At 35.9% G+C, this 19,726-nt stretch overlaps 2 protein-coding genes across 4 annotated transcripts; one reads left to right on the top strand and one right to left on the bottom strand.

The window, feature by feature from the left end:
* Positions 1-939: 939 nt before the first annotated feature.
* Positions 940-6,321, bottom strand: LOC110782959 (type 2 DNA topoisomerase 6 subunit B-like). 2 transcript variants are annotated; one of them, XM_056827133.1, is made up of 12 exons: positions 6,183-6,321; positions 5,966-6,074; positions 5,599-5,676; positions 5,417-5,443; positions 4,890-4,998; positions 4,710-4,785; positions 4,389-4,409; positions 3,117-3,310; positions 2,787-2,943; positions 2,078-2,270; positions 1,831-1,961; positions 940-1,463 (listed from the first exon to the last, which is right to left on the bottom strand). In XM_056827133.1, the coding sequence occupies exons 1-12, from the start codon at positions 6,207-6,209 to the stop codon at positions 1,152-1,154; spliced, it is 1,434 nt and encodes a 477-aa protein (XP_056683111.1). In that variant the 5' UTR covers positions 6,210-6,321; the 3' UTR covers positions 940-1,151. The 2 variants fall into 2 exon arrangements, with proteins under 2 accessions (XP_056683111.1, XP_056683114.1); XM_056827136.1 differs by lacking the exon at positions 4,389-4,409.
* Positions 6,322-8,586: 2,265 nt separating this feature from the next.
* Positions 8,587-19,570, top strand: LOC110782958 (pantothenate kinase 1). Of its 2 annotated transcripts, XM_021987242.2 has the most exons (10): positions 8,587-8,992; positions 10,391-10,600; positions 11,731-11,777; positions 12,895-13,011; positions 14,146-14,265; positions 14,456-14,550; positions 15,276-15,366; positions 17,111-17,242; positions 17,934-18,049; positions 19,108-19,570. In XM_021987242.2, the coding sequence occupies exons 1-10, from the start codon at positions 8,908-8,910 to the stop codon at positions 19,355-19,357; spliced, it is 1,263 nt and encodes a 420-aa protein (XP_021842934.2). In that variant the 5' UTR covers positions 8,587-8,907; the 3' UTR covers positions 19,358-19,570. The 2 variants fall into 2 exon arrangements, with proteins under 2 accessions (XP_021842934.2, XP_021842935.2); XM_021987243.2 differs by lacking the exon at positions 8,587-8,992 and having other exon boundaries at positions 10,403-10,600; positions 11,721-11,777.
* Positions 19,571-19,726: the final 156 nt, after the last annotated feature.

Here is a 19,726-nt window from a genome sequence, read left to right as displayed (position 1 = left end):
TCCAAGACCAGTTAGCCAATGGAGTTATTCAGTTGTTTCATTACATTGACCAGTTTATGGATCTTTTACTTGTGTTCGGCAGTTTTACGTTGTCTGAAAGAAATTGGTATAAAATATAAAATAATTTTCTTATTAGACAACTAGATCAAACAAAACGCAATGCACCACTAACGATTTTGTCAGTTGTAGCCTGTAGGCTCGCTTGGTTGCAGTCGCACATGTGCTCTGGGTCAAGGTTGGTAGCAAAATAAATCAATAAACCCAAGGATAACAGGATTCTTTATCTAAGTAACAATATCCAAACAATCAAATTCAACTACAAGCCTTGTATATATATCCCGTTTTCCGGGATGTTTTCAGCTGTCGTTGCAAGTTTTTGTTAGACATCAAATTACCAAACATGCAGTGCTGATTTTAGCGGGGGTCTTTGTATAAACTAAGAAATAATATGAACATAGTAATTAGTTTGATCCTGGTAATAGCAAAGTGAATGAGGTAACCAACACATTTTCGGAGCCTTTTTGGATCCTTCAACTTCACAGTTTATGTCTGAAGTTGATTTTGCTTAATCTGGCTCACACATCGGCCATCCATCCAGAATACTACACTAGGCTACAGCTCTTCCTTTGACAAAAACGTAGAGTGCTTAAGTCATTCATCTGAAAACTATTCCAAGTAAGCTTTCAACTTTGAACCATATCCCAGAAACAAAGGCATAACGGTTCAACTAGCGGAATTCCCGTTATTTAACACATGATTTCACACAAAATCCCTCCACATAAACAAAACAGTTGAAATATATCAGATTATCTGGTTTCCCTTTCTGATATCTTTTCCGAAATCTCACAGGCATGAGCCCTAAATTACTGCTATATTTAATACAAAAATATATGAAATGTGTTGTATATCACACCATAGCTATATTGTGCGGAAACAACATAAAAGCAAAACACCTTTAATTGAACTAGCATAATGAGTAGTAAAGGAGAAGACATGCTTGCAGTTCATCTAATCTACATAAAGATGAGAGCCTTTTCCTTCAAGCATGGTAATCAATACCATTGGAGTTTGTATGCTGCACTATGTATATACTAACCGAGAATCCGGGAAAATTATATATCTGAATGTAGTAATAAAATAGATATACATTATTAGAAATCCATCAAATTGCAGCTGTCTTCCTCACCTTCATCATATTCATCCATGTATTCTGGTTCTTGGAAATGATCATCTCCGAAAAGAAATGGCACAGCTGCTTTGCATCCCAAGCCTGGAGGCTTCCTGTCATTCATGTCTATTGCCGAGATAATCTTACCTTTTATGCACTTCTCTAAGAGTTCTCCTTCAACATTGCCTATTTGCATGCCAAGGAGACTGAAACATTCATCTCGAAAATTAGGATCATTTGAAGACAGAATCAGACCAGAGATGCTTCTTGCAAGATCAGGGGCATAATTATGGATCTGATAAGAGTGATAACCAAAACAGAAGACTAAATGTTAGATTTGTGTACAAGTAGAGGCATGTGGTTCAATATGCTACTCGATTTTTTTTAGCTTTGCTTGTGGTCTAGGGAAATAGGAATGTTTGATGCTAAATTTCACTGTTTTTAAGCCAGTATTTTATCAAAATATTTAGTCGTACAATAACGTCTTTAGAGTTTCCCTCAGATATTGTGGTTTTGTCCCAGGTTCAAGGCGTATCAATCCCTCCTTCTAACCTTTAAAATAGGGGCCTATCTGCCATTCCGCCTATGTAAGTTTACCTTTAATAATATTATTTATCAGAAGGAAGTAAAAACATGGCTGAAGTATTTAAACAGAGAGGTACCTTCAAAGCGTGATCACTAAGAAGAGCTCCAGTGTACCTTTCTTTCAAATCATCCAGAGCAAGACTGATGGCTTCCTTCACAAGCTTCGTCTCGAGTTGAATTCCTTGCCTTAGTGGTGGTACAGTCACCTTGAAAATAAGTCAAGAAATAACTGTATACAGCAGAATATAGCACAAACGAGATGCATGTAGCTTCTGAATACTATTGCCAACTATAACTACAAAAATGCAACTAAAATTGGATATTGCTTGTCGTAAGAATGAAGGGCAATGTCAATATGGGTGTTTGGTGGCAAGTTCTCCCATTCAAATACAAGAGAATTCTCTTCATCGGAAATACTTCTTGGAGTCAACCCATACTTATTCCACTTGATGCTTCCTAATGCTTTGACAGCCGACTGGTGGACTGAACAGGGCGAGAATTCTCTGTAATATAGAACCTGAAAGTTAAAATAGTCACAGTCCACGCATGTTAGGTAAGTGTTGCTGTAGACTCTCTTATCATGTATTCATCTCAGAAGCTTTTTATTTGGCAATAATGGGTTACCTACAGACTGAATCATAAAGATCCATTTGATTTTTAGAAGTTTTGAAACAATTCTCAATTGTCTTACTATAAAATATAAATACATTTGTATTTCCTTGTTCATACAATTCCGAATCTGCTTTCTTTAATGCATGAAAATATATGCATCAGAATGTTTCAGAGACGCACATTTTTCATGCAGCCGAGCCTATATAAATTGGATTAAAGATTATTTTCTCATACATCTGGTACTACTAAACAATAAGCAGTTCTTTCAGGAAACAACAGCAAACTTTGAATGCAAATATAGGAAAGTGATAATCAGTTCAAAGCTTTTGAGGTTTTCACTCAGGACCGCGAACGATTTTATCAGCTTATTGTCAGAACAGTAAGCATATTAAGAGCACATCATTCACCAGAGAGAACGGACCTCTGTTTTTGACTCAAAAGCCTTCAAGCATGACGGGCTTGAATTTGATGGACCCAATAACTCATTGTCACTGATGATAATTACAACTTCCACGGTCAATGCATCATTTCCGTGCTTCTGTCTGCATGCTTGCCCATTCCCTACCTTCAGGTTGTCTCTGAGGGAAGGAGAAAAGCAAAATGCCTCATTACAGATAAACAGAGCAAAATACATAACCATTTTCTCATTACTTGTTTTCGACTTTGCCATTTCTTTCCCCTTCTGCTAAAAGAAGGGAAAACCTGGCTCATACTTCATCCTATTAAAGCTACAATAGCATGCAATGTTTACCTGCTTGAAAAGCAAGACTGGCACTTTTCATTAAAGTTTCTATGTTTACAAACATAATCCTCAAGTCCTGATGCTAGCTGTAGTACGTTTGATGATTTTGGGGAAGGTAATGTCAACTCAGTAGCCAGAACGACCTTTTCATGTTGTAATCCATGTTCATCACGTGATTCAGCCACCAGCTCAATTGCAATGTTCTGTGGATTCACAGATATAAGCAGTTAATTTTGCTCCTAAAGGGAATGCTTGGATTGAGCGTAATGCATTAAGGGGTCATAAAAGTCAAACTAAGAAAAAATAAGGTGATTGAAGGTGATGATAAGGGGATAAAGTGGTGGTAAAGAGAATAAGCGAGTGTTGGTAAGGAAAAAAAGAAAAAGGGGGAAATAGTTATCCTCGTCATGGGGTTAATTGTTAGTTTGTTATCCACCATCCCACTAGGATGATTAACACTCATTTGGGGGTAATAAAATTCCCCCTTCCTCCCTTCTCCTCACAACACCACCACTTCACATCATAAAACCACCACATCACCCTCCTTGCAGAAATTTAGAAATGGGGGTCCAAAATTTTTTGAATGGAGTATTTAGGAATTTTGGTTTGTGAGTATAGAATTTCAACATCTTAGCCCAAAGTAGAACCACAATTTGGGGCTATTTCCGTTTAAAAGGAAAAAATTACGAGTGTGTACGACAAACTTTATGCTTTTAAAGAAAATTTTCTTTGGTACAATTATTGTCTTTGAACTAATAAAAAAGAGACTAGTAATAAAATTAAGTTCACATCTTTTTCAACACTTATGGGCATTGGGGTATTATGTAATTCATGAGAAAAAGTAAGAAACTAAGAAACCCTGAAAGATAAAAGAAGGATTGCTAAGTAAAACAGGAAAAAAAAGAAAGAATAAAAAGCACTATTGTTCGGATTCGAACACGACACTATTCCTGCATACCAAATGTTTTCAGCAGACTGCAAAAGCCACTGAGCTACGCTAAGTTTTAGTAGATTTTAGCAGACATAAACAATAAATATATAGTTTATCAGTTGTTTTCTTCCAAAAATAATGGGGGTCCCTTTGGTCCCCTCGAGGACTATGTAGGTCCGCCCCTGCCTCCTTGGAACCACCTTAATTTACCCTCATTTTCCTTTTACTAAGGTGGTTTGACTTTTATTACCCCATAATCTATTACCTCAAACCAAGCATGCCCTAAGTCAGTATGCAACAACATAGCTTTCTGTGGCAATACAGAAACTAATATAGGAAGCAGAACTTACATGCATCTTCAGAATAATCATCTGTAGAAACAAGTTTAAAAAATAAGTCCTTGTGTGAAGGAGAAAAAGGGCAAGCAAATAAACATGTTCCATACTCACTTAGAGTGAAAGATGAAGCCTGTTTTGCATAAGAATATCAAAAATCTCCAGGAAAAACAACCAATAAACGATGGCATTAATGTAACATAGTACCAGCTCAGATCCGTTTTGACATTGATGATATTAGAGATCATGCTAAGCCATCTAACTTTTGATGTCAATCATTTGGAGATAATTACAATCATGTGAAGCATCTGAAGACTATATACAAAAAGCATGTACCTTTCTGAGAAAGGAAGACATATCTGCCAATAATAATTCCATGTCTTCAGCAGAAGACGTAGACACTTCAGTTCCACTGAGGAAAAGAAGAATCAAAGTAAAATGACTTTACCAAACCATGCATGTAGGTAGTATGTACAGAATAACTAGGAAACTAGACCTTTTAGCTGATAACCAGACCTGAAAACAGCATTTTTCTTTGGGCTTGAAGGGAGCTTAATTAGCCTTTTGTTAGGAGCGTTCTCTTTTAGGTTTACCTTGTAATGGAAAATCTCAGAATCACCTAGGCCTGCAGAATCTGCCTTTAGTGACTACGTAGCACTAGCTGAGAAATAACGAAGTATTTGGCATAGAGTAGTAATCCTGTAGTTAGGCAGCTTAGGCTACATCTTAGTAATGAAACAAAAAAGACTATCCCCACTTAAGATCACCAGCATACACTCTATATAATTTCACACCCTCATTATGTCATTACTCGTACATTGTAATGAGAAGTTAACACAACGTAAGAAAGTCATGCACTATCATGCCAAGTTTGTGTTGCGGAGCCACATAATAAAACAGTTCGACGAAAGTTGATCCAGCTATTTCCACAAGACTCACCACTACCCAGAAACCTTAAGCAAGCACAACCGGAACAACAACCTTGCAACATCAAAGATAACGTTTAGCCACATTAGAGAGACAAAGATATGATTAGAACTTACTCGTTGTTGTGACTGAAAGCATACCATCTGCATTATAACACAAACCCAAACAAACGAGCAAACATAAGTAGACACGAACAATCATCCAACATCAACATCAACATCAACATCAATAATGCTCGACTTGCTCGTGCCCCAAACTTCAAAAAAAATAGTACAGTAAGGTTTATCATGGTACAAACCCCACTCGGCAAAGCCATTATAGCCAATTTTCAATTCCTGGAATTCTTTCAAGCAACTTCCAACTCCAGTATCAGAAACTGTCAACAATCCAAATAGACTTTTTCAGACCCCATAAAACAATCAATGAATTACAGTGAATTTCACTAGAAACTATCCTTTACATTCATCCTCAAATTAGTAGTAGCATCAAACTACTAATCAATCATTGGGGGGAATCAATAATCAAATACTAAAATAACAAATACATTTACATCCAAATTCATTTTCCCTTATTTCACAATTTTAGTCGCATACAATCAAACAATTGGAGCGCATAATAATCACATTATACGAAGTAATATACAGACAAACAAAGAGAAATTATACTTGAGATTTGAGTGAAGACGGAATCGGAAACCGTGATTTGTCGGAGGAAGACGGAAATTCTGCAGGGATCTCCTGATAATCGACATCTTTGGACTGCAAGTGAAATCAACTGACAAAATAATGAACAGCAAGCAAACATTATGAGTAAGGAGAAGTTGAGATTGATTTATTGAGAATATGAGATAAAGTAATTAGTTCGCCATTGATGAAACCGTACTTGTTTGCTGAGGTTCGTCACCTCCATTTCGCAGCTGCAACTCTGCAAAGAATTAATTTGGGGTTTTCGCGCCCCAAAGGGGTGAAATCAACCGGATCGGACCAGACCCACCCGGATCGGACCGAAGACCGAAATTTGATCATTTAAGAGCCGAAGATCGGAACGATTATGTTCGGACCGAACCCGGACCGGATCGGAAAATTTTGTCTAAAACCCGGACTGGACCGGTTAGGACCGGCTAGACCTATTTCTATACCCAAATTCTTATATGAGACTGTCCTCACCATCAACTGATGGTGAGACCAGTTCACACTTGCGAATTTAGATATGTTACTTCTATAGTTTAGACATGTTACTTTTTTTTATACGGATTAGTTTTAGGGGAGGTACCTTTTTAGTTTAGGTATGTTACTTCTATAGTTTAGACATGTTACTTTTTTTTATACGAAATAGTTTTAGGGGAGGTACATTTTTAGCTTAGGTATGTTACTTCTATAATTTAGACATGTTATTTTTTTTATATAATTTTAGAGGAGGTACTTTTTTAGTTTAGGTATGTTACTTCTATAGTTTAGATCTGTTACTTTTTTTATATAGTTTTAGGGGAGGTACGCTGTTGTTTTCGCGCTCGTCACACCATCAAGTTGATTTCTATATATGTTTTATATATGGTGTGACTGGTCTCACAGGAGACGCGCTGATTTCTATATATGTTTTATTTTTTCAAAAAATATGGTAAAAAATATATTAAAAAAAATCAATTGTTTAAGGTTTTTTTTGAAACTAAAATAAAATATATCACAATATAATAATATTTACAACATATTAAAGGAAAAAATTAAATTTTAAAATAGTTTATATTATATTTTATTAAGAAAAAATTGGTCTGGTCTAAAATCGAGTTTTGGACCTGACCTGACCGGACCGGACCGAAGACCGGAACTTAATATTTCTCGATCCGGAGACCGGACCGATTGCCTTCGATCCGATCCGATCCATTTTTTCGATGTGGACCAATTTTTGCTCACCCCTACTACTCAGTACGGTACTCACTAGTCACTAGACTCAAATCGACTCAATATACTACCTTAGAGATGGGCAATGGCGCATGGGGCATGAGCATTTGGGGCAGGTGGGATGTATGAGGCAACCCGATATAAAATAGGTTCGTCACGATATGAGTCCGTCGTATACCCCGATACGGCAAAAAAATCACATCAACCGGCAATGCGCAGGGGTTTTGCACAAGCATGATGGTCCACACCTTTTATTTTTTTAAGTGTTAGTTAACTCAAAAATCTTGAAATTAAGAAAGGGAGATTGGTGGATTTCAAATGCCATCAATTGAGATTAGAATTGAAACTTTTGTGGGTTGATTTGGTAAGTATGAATTTAAGTGAGGTGCAAAGGCAAGTTATTGTACTATGCAATTTCTAAATGGATTGTTTGGGTCAGTTCTGACATTTCAAACGTAAGGTTAATGTCATGCAATACCTGTTACGCGAATTGTTGAAGAACACACTCTAGCTTGTAAATTGTTAATGCTTGGAAAAAAAAAGTAGAATAGAAAATAAGGGTTTTAGTGAAGTCACGTGCCCATCTAATGTCTAGAGAAATGTCAATGAGCAAAATCGACAAGGTACCTTTTTCTTATAGGCAAAATTAGTTAGAACAACACTAACTATGGCAGGGTGCACCAAACAAGACAATCTTGGGGCAATGCACAACACCAGGTGTGGAGGTGTGTACATTCTATGACTTAAATCAAATCCGGCATCTGAAACAAAATGTATTATTATATTATTTATTTGGGAATTTTATGGTTTGTGTGGTTTATTTTCATATGATTTGGGTCAAATTTGTTGGCAATGCATTAGGCTATAGCATATTAGCATGTACATTTGCTATATAATTGCATCATGGAGGAAGTTGGAATCCAAAGTAGAATTATGCGGGCGTTAAAATAAAGCGAAAAATTAAAACATTAAGATTATTTGGAATACTTGACGCCGGATTTTAGTTATGTCACAAAATGCACTCGCTCTTTTAAGTAGTGAGTTGATGTGCATTGCTCCACTTAAATGTTGTGTTGTTGAGCATACTCAACCAATACTTGACAATGGTCCAGATATTTTCTATTTCTTATAATTTTATAAGTAATTTTGGTGCGATTTCTTATACAAATAAACGTTTCATGTATAAAGTTAGGTGATACTCGTGAATTTGTAATATATATATTTTTTAATGTTATTCTAAATACGATTTCCAAAACTTTTAAACCAAACAATGTAGACATAAATTCCCTATCCAAACAATCTTGTTATTCTTATCTGATTAATTTGCTAAATTTACGAGTGCAAGGATAATAATGTTGACGAGATTAATGAAAAAAAAAAAACAGATTTCCACGTGGGCCACGAGACATGCAACTGTGCAATCATACAACTCCCTCCTCCCAATCCATCTCATAGTCAATCCCTCTTTTCAAAATTACCAGTCTCTAAATTCTACTCGAATTACAAAATTTCCAACACTATACATTCCAATTTCTAGATTTATAATATTAATAAATTAATAAAGTAACTTAATTTAATTCTGGGTTAGGTAAGAATCATATAATAAGAGTTGAAATCTCCCAAAATCAATCAACCAATCTTCTGCAGTTCATCAATTTGATTGAGCACGAGGAGAGAGAAAGAAAGAGGAGGAAATTTTCGACACTTCAATGGAGGATCAAAGTTGCAGCAGCGTCGAAATTGATGATTTTGATTCATATGATCACAATTCTCCTTGGGCTCTTGATATTGGAGGTTTTTAATTTCTCTCTATTTTTGTTTCAAATTTTCTTTTGTGAAGTTGGGAATATAATTGTTGAATTTTGATGCGTTTTCTAGCTCGAATTTGATATATTTTGGTAATTTGTAGTTTTTTTTTTTGCTAGAGCCCATTTGTAAAGGGCAGTTATGTAGTCTGATTCGATCCTAGGTCGAATTTACCAACTAAACTGGGTAGCACCTACCAAGAGTACAACTAAGGGTAGTCAACTCAATACTCTTTTGTTTCTTTGTGGTGTATAATGAATGAATGAGTACTTGAGTAGTGATGTAGACGAGATTCGATGATTTCAATCCCCGAATTTACCATCTAAGCTAGATATGATAATTTTTGGTGTTAGCACCGGTTCACCCTTAGGGCTAATCCGGATTCGGGGTGAGTTCTGGGTGGATATGATAATGCTTAACCTCTTGATTAAGGTTGAAAAGGCCATATTTTGTTTGACCTTTGAATTAACAATGAATTAATTCTCTTCACGTTATTCTTGTTAAAATCAGCCTAGACCAAATCAGACATAACATAGAAAAATGAGATCAGAGCATAAGACTAAGTAGTTTGAGACTGAAGAGAGACGTTTGATTTGAGTTGTTATAAGCCGAAGTTGAAATTATTGCCTTTACGACTTCTAGTGATTACAAGTCTTTATGAATTTATGATCATGCTTACAAGTAACTATTGTGTTAGTTTAGGTGTTTATATCCTTGTAATGTTTTTCTATTGGCAGACCTTGGACATTTTTACGAGGGGGGCAGTAGAAGAATTAAGCAAATATAGTATGAAATTTATACAATTATATACAAATTTTAGGGGCCGTAGCTAAAAATACACTACGAAATAGAACATCTTCAACGAAATTGGTAGACTTTGTAATAGGCAATGTTTCGACTTTGGTTGTAGTTGACTTTTTCATTTCTCATTGAACTGTTCTTTGCTACTTCTCTTTTTCAGCGAAGTAGTGGGGGAGTGAGTTGGTTTTTTACTATTCGGATCAAGGGTCTAACCATTTAACAGAAATAGTCTCCTTGCAATTGCAGGGGCAAGGCTAGAGGAGACCTTTTGCATGTAACTCTTTCCAATTAGAAACTTAAAACAATGGATCATAATTACTCACATTATTTTGAATGTTCATTATTAGAAAATTGCATCATTATTACTTGCATTTTGTCAATAATACCTGTAAGAAAATTGATATATACTAATTTTTCTTACATTGGACTGACTTTCCATTCATTGATATTATTTCTCCTCTTGAAGGAGCATTTGTTTTTTAAGATGATTTCGCTTTATTAGGAGATCTGTATCATTGCTTCTCATTAAAAGGCATGTATGTGGCTTTAATGCAGTTATTTGCAATGCTTGTCTTCTATCTGTAGGTACTCTTATCAAGTTGGTATATTTTTCAAGAGAAGATGGTTGTTTAGAGAACAGTTTTGGAAACAGTGTCCGACTTGAGGAGGTTGGACTTGAAACTAGTTCCAAGAATTATCCTATTCTCGATGGCAAGCTCCATTTTAAAAAGTTTCAGACCAGCAAAATAAATGAGTGCTTGGACTTTATTGAATCCAAGTTACTCCAGGGAAGCTGTATGACACTATCTCCTCTACCAACCCTTGTCTATATTTTTTATTCCCCCTGACCTTCAATTTGTTACGCGTGCATGCTTCTACGGTTCTACCTTGTCAAACATTCAATAGAAGCTGGTGACTAGCCTAGATCTTCTGTGTGTTGAATAAATTAGATGTTTCATGATGTTCCTAAAGGCAGACCTGGCTTAACTGAGTTAATGTCTTAAGATCTAGCTCAATCGAGCTGTAAAGTTAAATTTGACCTAGACATGGTTATGAAATAATGAGTCTGAGCCAAGCTTGATCTCGGATCACTTGCAGGAAATTTCTTTTCCCCTTTTCCCCCCCAAGTAATTCAAATAGAAATAATTTGAAATTAGAAGTGTGTTACCTTTCAAGTTGAACACAATCGAGTTCGAGTTTTCAGAAATGGCTCTTTTAACATAAGTAAGGTTGCTAGAGATTCAAAGCTTTAGCTAGTTTGTTTATTATACATGCTGAACCGGTGGCCTGTAGTCTGTCCTAAAGTTTCTTATCTCCCATCATGGAGGTCATATTGTACTAATCATTATGGACTTTTTCTTGCATTTAGTTAAGACAAAGATAACATGCAGGCATGGCTTATAGAATTCAGTTCACATACAGTTCAACATTAATAGCTAGATTCTATTCTTACACTCACCAGATATTTATGAAACTTTTGGACCTCAGAAAAGGTGCTTTAAAAGCACTAAATAAAGATTGGCCAGTAATTGTAACATTAGGTCTATCTAATCCATGTTATCCTAAATGGTACACTCGTGAGTTGTTCCTTTTTAAGGATTCTACTGAATACGTATGCCGGTACACACTTTAGCAAAGGATATCCTGTTCTACAGGATATTGCTCTTACTCCTTGGGAAAAAAAAAGCTCTAGTCCATAACATAGTTTGAAAATTAGTTTAGTGATCTGCTTTGCAGCTACCCATTTGTGGTGTCTTCTCTAAACAACTTAAATATATGACCACACACTGTTTTACACTTTTACCAGTTTACAGGACAGCCTTTTCGCTAGGTTCTTCTTTATGTGTGCTTCAGATTACTAATAGCTTGATCAATATGATATACTTGTATTTGACCAAAGTTCTAACATATCTAGGTGAATCTAGGTTGCAGGCATCAAGAGGTTTCAGGCAAAAAAAAATTGATAATCAAGGTAATGATGTTTTTCTTCACCTCTCTCTCTCTCTCTCTCTCTCTCTCTCTCTCTCTCTCTCTCTCTCTCTCTCTCTTTTCTAATCAAGTTTTAGAAGCAAAAGAAGCTCTTCGAATTCTTCAAAATGCTTATACAACAATAAGAATAAAATTGAAGCCCTACTTCAAATTTCTTATCCTCTTCATTATTTCTCAATTTTCTCCCGATAATTGTTTCTGCACATCATACTTTGCTTCTACGTGAAGAATAGGAAGGTAGTGACCCGTTAGATACAATACATAGTTGTGACTAGAACATAGCAGTTAATGTCTTATTTGTTAGTTATCGTAAGAACATAGCCTTCTTTCTGCTTGCTTCTTATTTATTCTTAGTGCGTTGTGCCCCCAGAATGAAGTTGCTGGCTTGTGAGAATAGTCAGAAGACCTAGACTAAAGTACATGAAACTTTTGGAACTAAGCTAGATGAAGTATATACAATAATGTATAACTACGTTGGATCACGTCGAGACTGAGCAGACTTTGCTTGATAAACTGCTTGCTGGTTTTACTTGAAGTGAAGCAGTAAAATTTATTGCAGCAGCTTCTAAAAGAGCATTTAAATCTACTGGCTGAAATCTAGTCTGTTGAATTATTTACGAAGTTCTACTGGTGTAACTACATAAAAAGTCTTACTAGCGGTTGATGCAAAGTCAGGAAGGTCATTACCTACCAAAATGAGTCTGTGTGTTGATTATACACTTTCTTACGTGGAAGTTTGAGTATTGGGTTGCATAATACCTATCTAAACTAATCTTGCGGATTTGGTGACCAAAGATGTAAATTAAGGTTTTCTTTTCAATTGTTGGACCCGGGGTGGCAGTGTGGCACAAGCCGCACAACCATAATATTGGATAATCTCTTTAATGATTCCTCTTTTAAGATGTTAACAGTTTGGTCACCAATGACCTGCAGGGAAATAATTTTTATGAGCCCCTCACAATCTCACATATATTTTTCTATGAATTTGACATTGAGGCTTGGTTTCCCATTTGTATCTCCCTCCTTGATTCCATTCCCTCTAAATAATTTTTTCTCTGTTTCGCTGTGGAACTCTGCTAACTGTTTATTGTTGGTTGTAGGCTACTGGCGGTGGAGCCTATAAATATGCTGATCTCTTTAAAGAGAAATTTGGGGTTACGTTTGACAAGGAGGATGAGATGAACTCCCTTGTGTCTGGTGCTAATTTTTTGCTAAAGGTGAGGATTTGTGAACGTGATAACACTTGTGGTATACAGCGTTTCAACAAGGACTGTTTATGGCGTTTCCCTATTCTTCTTCTGTTTGGCTGTGGTGATAGGGTAAAGCCCTGAGATTAGGTTTTACTACCTATTAAGATGAGACTAAAGCCTCAAGGGTTTTTCCCAATGAGAGAAATTTAAGGTTGAAATTAGAGTGTGTACTAGAGTAAGATACTGAATATTGGCTGGCAGGCTTTTATGTTTTTTGGTAAGCAAGTAAGAATTTCTCAATAAAAGCATCTAAAGAAACCAACAATATGAATCACCAAGTCAACAAACAAAAGAAACAAATGAAGGTGAACAAGACTTCTCTTCAAACCTAGGCTTTCAGCTAGCAAAAACATCAACTAGTCTCCTTTAAGGTACTAAACTATACAACATCAGTGCTCCTCCATTTCTCAGACAGAAGAGAGAAAAGATCTTTACAACTATTCTGGGATAGGAATTCACTGCTTACTAAAAGACTTATTTCTTTATCTCTAGATGTGATAGGCAGAAGCAGTGAAAGCTGTTAAGCATATCTTCTTATTAACCTTTGAATTAGCATATCTTCTGTTCCACTGTTTCTGTGAGCATATCTAAAGAAGAGGTGCCAAGTATTCTCTGCTAATTGCCCACATAACAAGTACATCTCATTATCACTCGCTTCCACCTGCTTCAGCTTCACCTTTGTTCTGATCTTATCAAGAGCCACAAACCAGGTTGTTCCATATCCATCAACTCCTAGTTTTGTTTTTATATATGAACTCCATGTGTAAATCATGTGGGGAAATGGCGCAAGATGGCAAAAAAATTGTTTGCCAAAAATAGAATAAACTAGAAGTGGTAGAACATTATGAAACACCCCAAAATATAAAGTAACAAATATTTATGTATATGTACTTGTAAGTTATCCTAGATTATAGATATGATACTACTGAAAGTAACATGTATTTTGTTTATCTTGTGATGTTTGTCAATTTGACTTATAGTGGACATCATATAGATTATCTCACGTGAGCCTTAGGTCTATTTAAGCTAAACATTTGTTCTTTCTTATATTTTTTAATTTAAACCACTGTCTTAAGGGCATTGTAACTTTACTTTGAGTAGGCAGTCCCTTGTGAAGCTTTCACGTACATGGAAGGTCGGAAAGATTTTGTGCAGATTAATTCCAGTGATTTATTTCCTTATCTCCTAGTCAACATTGGATCTGGAATTAGCATGATTAAGGTAATAATCATATACTGTAGTTTAGATTCCTATGCTGAGTTTTTCTTTATTAATTTTTGCATTAATAAAATGGAAAGCAGTTTTCAGTGTCTCCAATGTTTCTTCTCATTTTTCTGTTAGTAACTTGTTAACAATTAGCATCTCTTTTCAGTTTTTGTTTTTAATTGTCAGTATCATTTCTCTTCTGTAGGTTGTTGGAGATGGAAAGTTTGAGCGAGTTAGTGGGACAAGTTTAGGTGGTGGCACCCTCTTGGGTCTTGGAATGCTTTTAACAAAATGCCAAAGGTAATCATGTCATTGAGTAATTGGTTATAAATACCTGAGCTCAGGTTAATGTTTTAGGAGCTTGCTGTTGAGAAAAACTCTCCTAGAAGGTGTATTACTCGGCTGGTGTCCTTAGGATGTACTTGTTCTGTGGTATAGAAATAAAATTTTCATTTATTTTTAGTTAATTACCACACAAAAAATCATGATATCAACATTGTTACATTCTTCCTCTTTTTTCTAATTGTACTATTTCACTTTTTTGGTAGTTGCATACTTATTGGCTAATTGCACCTTTTTCTACTTTTGGTATGCTTTCATACACTTTTTTATACACGTGCACCGTTCCACGTACCAAATACCCATCCTACCCTTGCACACATTTAGTATTTTCCATTGTTACCTCACTTTTTCTCTCTCTCCTTTCTTTATAACCACATGAACAATTTTAATATTTACTCCCTTGCTTAATCTTCGTCCGAATCCAATTAGTGCAATAAGAAAAACATGAAGGAAGTATATTTTTTTTTATCATTTCTTTTGGTTGTTTCATTTATCATGTTTGTTAGAGGATTCTTCTGTACTGAATGTGCACAGTGAAATGTTAATATCCTTGGGTTCATGGTGAGAAACTGAGATGTTTGAGATTTTTTTGGTCAGATAATTAAATGCTTTGGTTTTGGTTCTGTTTTTTCTTTTTATGTTTGGGTGTATTTTATTAGCTGAATACAATTTTCTACTTCCAGCTTTGATGACTTGCTGGAGATGAGTCACAAGGGAGATAATAGAAATATTGATATGCTTGTCAGCGACATTTATGGAAGTGACTATTCTAAGGTCTGTTTTTCTAGTACTTGAGATGCATGTAATTCCATTTTCCAGTAAAGGTGTTCCAGTTACTTCAAAGCGTGATATAATTTGTTCTACCGAATACACCCATTTTGATTAGCTGCTATGTGGACTCTGCATTAGTATCAGAAAGCTTCTACTCCCCTTTTTTCCCCCTGTAGGTGGGTGGGGGAGCCGAAGAGAAGGATGTTAACTGCTAAGTATGGGAGTGACAACTTCATAGTCAATATTTGCGGAAACCATACATGCCAGGGACACTTGTTTGGCACTTGTTTTGAACCTACTAATTAGAATTAGCACCCTTAATCAACTTACATTCACCAATTACTACTTTTGGGAAAAAAATTAGATACAACTGCCTGTAACACGTGCAAGGTACAACCAAGGCTATTTCTTTGCCGATGTGCTTGTGCCTTGTGAGCACATGGGCTAAAAAATATCCTTGGTTGTACCTTGCAAGGTACAACCGGTTGTAGAGTGAGGATACCCCTACTTTTTCCATTGATCATATTTTTTCCTGACCCGCTTGGCCCGATGCCAGAATGATATCTATATCTGGGAAGTTCTCTGATATCTGTGTATTCTACTAGCAAGTAGTCATCGATGGCATTATAGGAATACCTTTTAAGATGAGAGCTCACATTTTCATACAAGGGAGGGAGGTTAGACATGTACCACTGACTTGTTTTTAGTGATAGTTGTGGATTGTTTAAAACTCTATACCCAGTGATAAATGGTGAAATGAGAATAAATCCAAGTGTTATTCGGTATGAAAAATAACATCACAATGTCCATGGCAATGAAACCTTATCTCAAACTTGGTGTTTTTCTTCATAAATTTGCACTCCCACCTAATACCACTCTCCAGATGGTAATGGATGATAATGAAAATTTATGAAGAAAAAATAAATAATTTTGAGTGAACTAGCATTACCGTAGGAATGAATATTGATTTTTCTTACAAATTTACATACAAATTCATTCCCATTAACACCATTTATGACCGGCTACTAAACTGGTCGTAAATGCAACTTGTGAAATCTCTTTAACAAAAATTGTAGTATCACAATGTTAAAAAATAGCCTTCAGTGTACCTTTCGTGGCATTTTATTGTTGGGTACTTGAGTGTTAGGGTTGAGACTTGAGAGTGATGTGGTTATTCCTCTGTTGATCAAGAGAATGCATAGGTTAAATCCTTATAACCACATTTATACTTTTAAGGGGGAGTGTGTAATTTGCAAATGCTTCATTATGCTCATATTTCTTTTGGAAAATGTTTAAATTAGGAGTTTCCTGGTTACCAAGTAGAGAGGATGAATAATATTAGTAAAAAAATTAAATAATCTTCCTATATGTGAAATTACTCAAGCGTGGAGGTGTTACTCTAGTTTCCCTATATGTAATAGGCCTCTTGATTGCCGTGGTTTAAATGGGTTATTGGTTAAACAAGCAAAAGGCATGACTTAAATTTCAGACAACTACTTTTTTTTGTTTTTTTTTGTTTGCTTAAGCTTTCTACTTCTGTCTGTTCCTTTTTTTTGGTTACACTTTGGCTATTTTCCTATTAAGATAACTTTTTTTTCTTAAAATCATGTATACTCTTATAGTACTCTTTTTCACTTTTTCTTACAAATACCAACTTACAACACTATTTCTCCTACCTCCTTGGTGTAGCCATCATTTATATATTATCTTTTTGTTGGCTAAACAAATGTAAACCTAACAATGACAGATTGGCCTGTCGGCAAGAACAATAGCGTCTAGTTTTGGCAAGGTAATTTTTGATAATAAAGAACTGAAGGACTACAAGAAAGAGGATATTGCCCGATCCTTATTGCGGATGATCTCAAACAACCTTGCACAGGTAAACTTCTCTAGGAGCATGCAATTTTGTTTATATGTTGTTCTTTACATCTCATTTCCCCATTATCTCCCAAATCCCTACCACACCCTACTAAAACTCTTAATATGTGTGCCCAAACATAAGAGGAAGATTTTTTGTGAACGGGGGAGTGTAAATTATAACGTTAAAGGTCTTGATGTTAAAAATGATCATGTTAACATCTTTTTTAATTTAGCTTACTGATGCAAATTTTATTTGGATTAAGGCTTGTAGTTTTCTTTTTTTTTGGCTTGTAGTTCATTTCCGATGGAGCAAAAGACTCATTTGTTCTTTTGGCCGTGAGATGTAATGGACTAAATCAAAATGGCTCTTAAAACTTCTTCGCTTCCTTTCCATGAAGTAGAAGATGTTCGTCCCGTTGTCGTCCCGTTATCACTTTTGGGTCATTTGGAAACAACCTCTCTGCAATTGCAGGGGTATGGTTGCGTACGTCCGACCTCCCCCCCCCCCCTTACCCCGCTTCTTGCGGGAGCCTCTTTGAGGCAATGGGGTAATGATAATGATAATGTAGTTCATTTCATTATTAGCTCAAAAATAGAAATTCACTTTTACACCATTATTAGCTCATTGCTTTCTTTGGTCATTATGATTGATATAAGTTCTTATTTTTGTTTAGTTAATTCTATTTGACTTTACTTCTTTTTCTGTCTAGATTGCTTACTTGATTGCGATGTGGCATGGGAAATTAAAACGGATAATCTTTGGAGGATCGTTTACCCGCAGCCATGAATATATTATGGAAACAATATCCGATGGAGTTGAATACTGGTAAGTGTTGAGATTCTTCTCTTTAATACGGAGTGTTGGAGTATGTCGTTTCAAGGTGAAGAGAATGTAGCCTTTATGAGTGATGATTAGCTATGTTACTTGACCAACCTTGGCCTTAAAGGTATCCTTAGTTACAAAAGTAAAAGCCACACTTTACAACTACCAATCTACCAGAGTACCACCTATATCTTTATAAGTGCAATCTAGAAGGCCTATTTTTAGAAGCCCCTTGGTCCATCTCCACAAGTAGCTAGATCCTTTTTAACTCATTGTGACATGCAGGACTATAATTTGCAATACTTTCGTGGCCTAAATTGACCGGGTTTTGTACCATTTAGCTCCATTCGGTTCTCTCCTCGAGATTTTCAGATTGGGCTAACTATATGGGAATTGTTGGTCTTAGTGTAGCAAAGTGCATCCCATGGGAAATTGTATAAGATAGTGTGTGTAGGCACTCGGTGGTCAAGGAGGTGAATCATGACATGCTGAACTTCAATGACTAGATTTTTTTGACAACAACTAATATATTAATATAGCTAATTGTAGGAAAACAACCTTAGAAATCCAAGAAAGGAATGTTAAGTATGGCAAGCCCAAAAGACCAACACGGTTAGTGGGGCCCAAGTCACGAGGTGGATTTGGGTTCAGATTTGGAAGGAGCGTCGTAGGTGAGTAAAGAAGTTCGGCAGTATTGAAGGTTGCATGTTTGTGCAGGGCTATGTCTGGGCCTATAGGAGCTTCCGGCCATTTTAGCTTCCCAAACACAGCTTTCCTTGCAATTTGCGAGGCTGTTTGCCTGTTACGAAGTTCTAAGTTGAGGACTCTAGTATTTAGTTATTTAAATTCCTAATTAGTTGTATTTAGTTTAGGAAAATAAAATTTCCATTATCACAAATTCACAACCCTAGGTAACAGATGATATGTCTGCATTTAAAAACTGTGATTTAACGTTACAGTTGGTTCTGATTGTGCAGACTGCAGAAGCCTTGGTGGCTTGATTAAACCTTAAACTGCTGCTATTTTCTGCTGTGGTTATGATTTCTGAATATTCTTTACAGGTCGAAAGGTGAAACGAAGGCCATGTTTCTGAGACATGAAGGGTTTTTGGGAGCATTGGGTGCATTCAAGAGTTATGAGAAGCACGGCCTTGGTAGTTTAATGGGCCACCATTTATCTGAACAATCGCCTGTAGCATCACCTCGCCCTCAGCTTGAACAAAAGTCAAATGGCCCCTTGCTTGTTGAGTCAACAGATGCTGAAAGCGTTGGTTGCTGCATTCTTGGCAGTGATACCATGAAAAGAACCTAAACCTGGTTTTTTGGGGGGTTTTGTGGCAAATTTTTGTTTGCCTTGTTGTCTAATTATAGTCGTGTATTATACCATTAGCAGTATTCTTCATTTCAACATTCAATATGGTAATGTGTCATTATTGAAAATCTTATTTGTACATAAAAAAGTTACCCGATATTGTGACATATAATTCGACAAGGTAATATATTGGGTTTTGAAATTCTTGGAAAATCATCTACTTATTACTCTTTCAGTCTCTTTTTATTCTTTACATTTGGTATCACGTACGCGATTTAACAACTAATTAATGTTGATACAAATTTCTCCTTTTTTTATTTAAACAATGCAAATTACGTTTATTGATAATGTTTTCACTTTTATCCAAAA

Source organism: Spinacia oleracea, chromosome 1, assembly GCF_020520425.1.
Source record: "Spinacia oleracea cultivar Varoflay chromosome 1, BTI_SOV_V1, whole genome shotgun sequence".
Taxonomy (NCBI): domain Eukaryota; kingdom Viridiplantae; phylum Streptophyta; class Magnoliopsida; order Caryophyllales; family Amaranthaceae; genus Spinacia; species Spinacia oleracea.
This window is presented reverse-complemented; position numbering and strand designations above follow the sequence as displayed.

Bases quoted from the DNA above. Each gene is read 5' to 3' on its own strand.
- LOC110782959 (XM_056827133.1), bottom strand. From the start codon at position 6,209: ATGGAGGTGACGAACCTCAGCAAACAA. The intron at 5,444-5,598 runs GTTTGTACCATG...GTTATAATGCAG, and splicing joins TAATGGCTTTGCCGAGTGGG to ATGGTATGCTTTCAGTCACA. The intron at 4,786-4,889 runs GTCTGGTTATCA...TCTTTTCCTCAG, and splicing joins AAGAAAAATGCTGTTTTCAG to TGGAACTGAAGTGTCTACGT.
- LOC110782958 (XM_021987242.2), top strand. From the start codon at position 8,908: ATGGAGGATCAAAGTTGCAGCAGCGTCGAAATTGATGATTTTGATTCA. The intron at 8,993-10,390 runs GTTTTTAATTTC...TTCTATCTGTAG, and splicing joins TTGGGCTCTTGATATTGGAG to GTACTCTTATCAAGTTGGTA. The intron at 15,367-17,110 runs GTCTGTTTTTCT...TAACAATGACAG, and splicing joins ATGGAAGTGACTATTCTAAG to ATTGGCCTGTCGGCAAGAAC.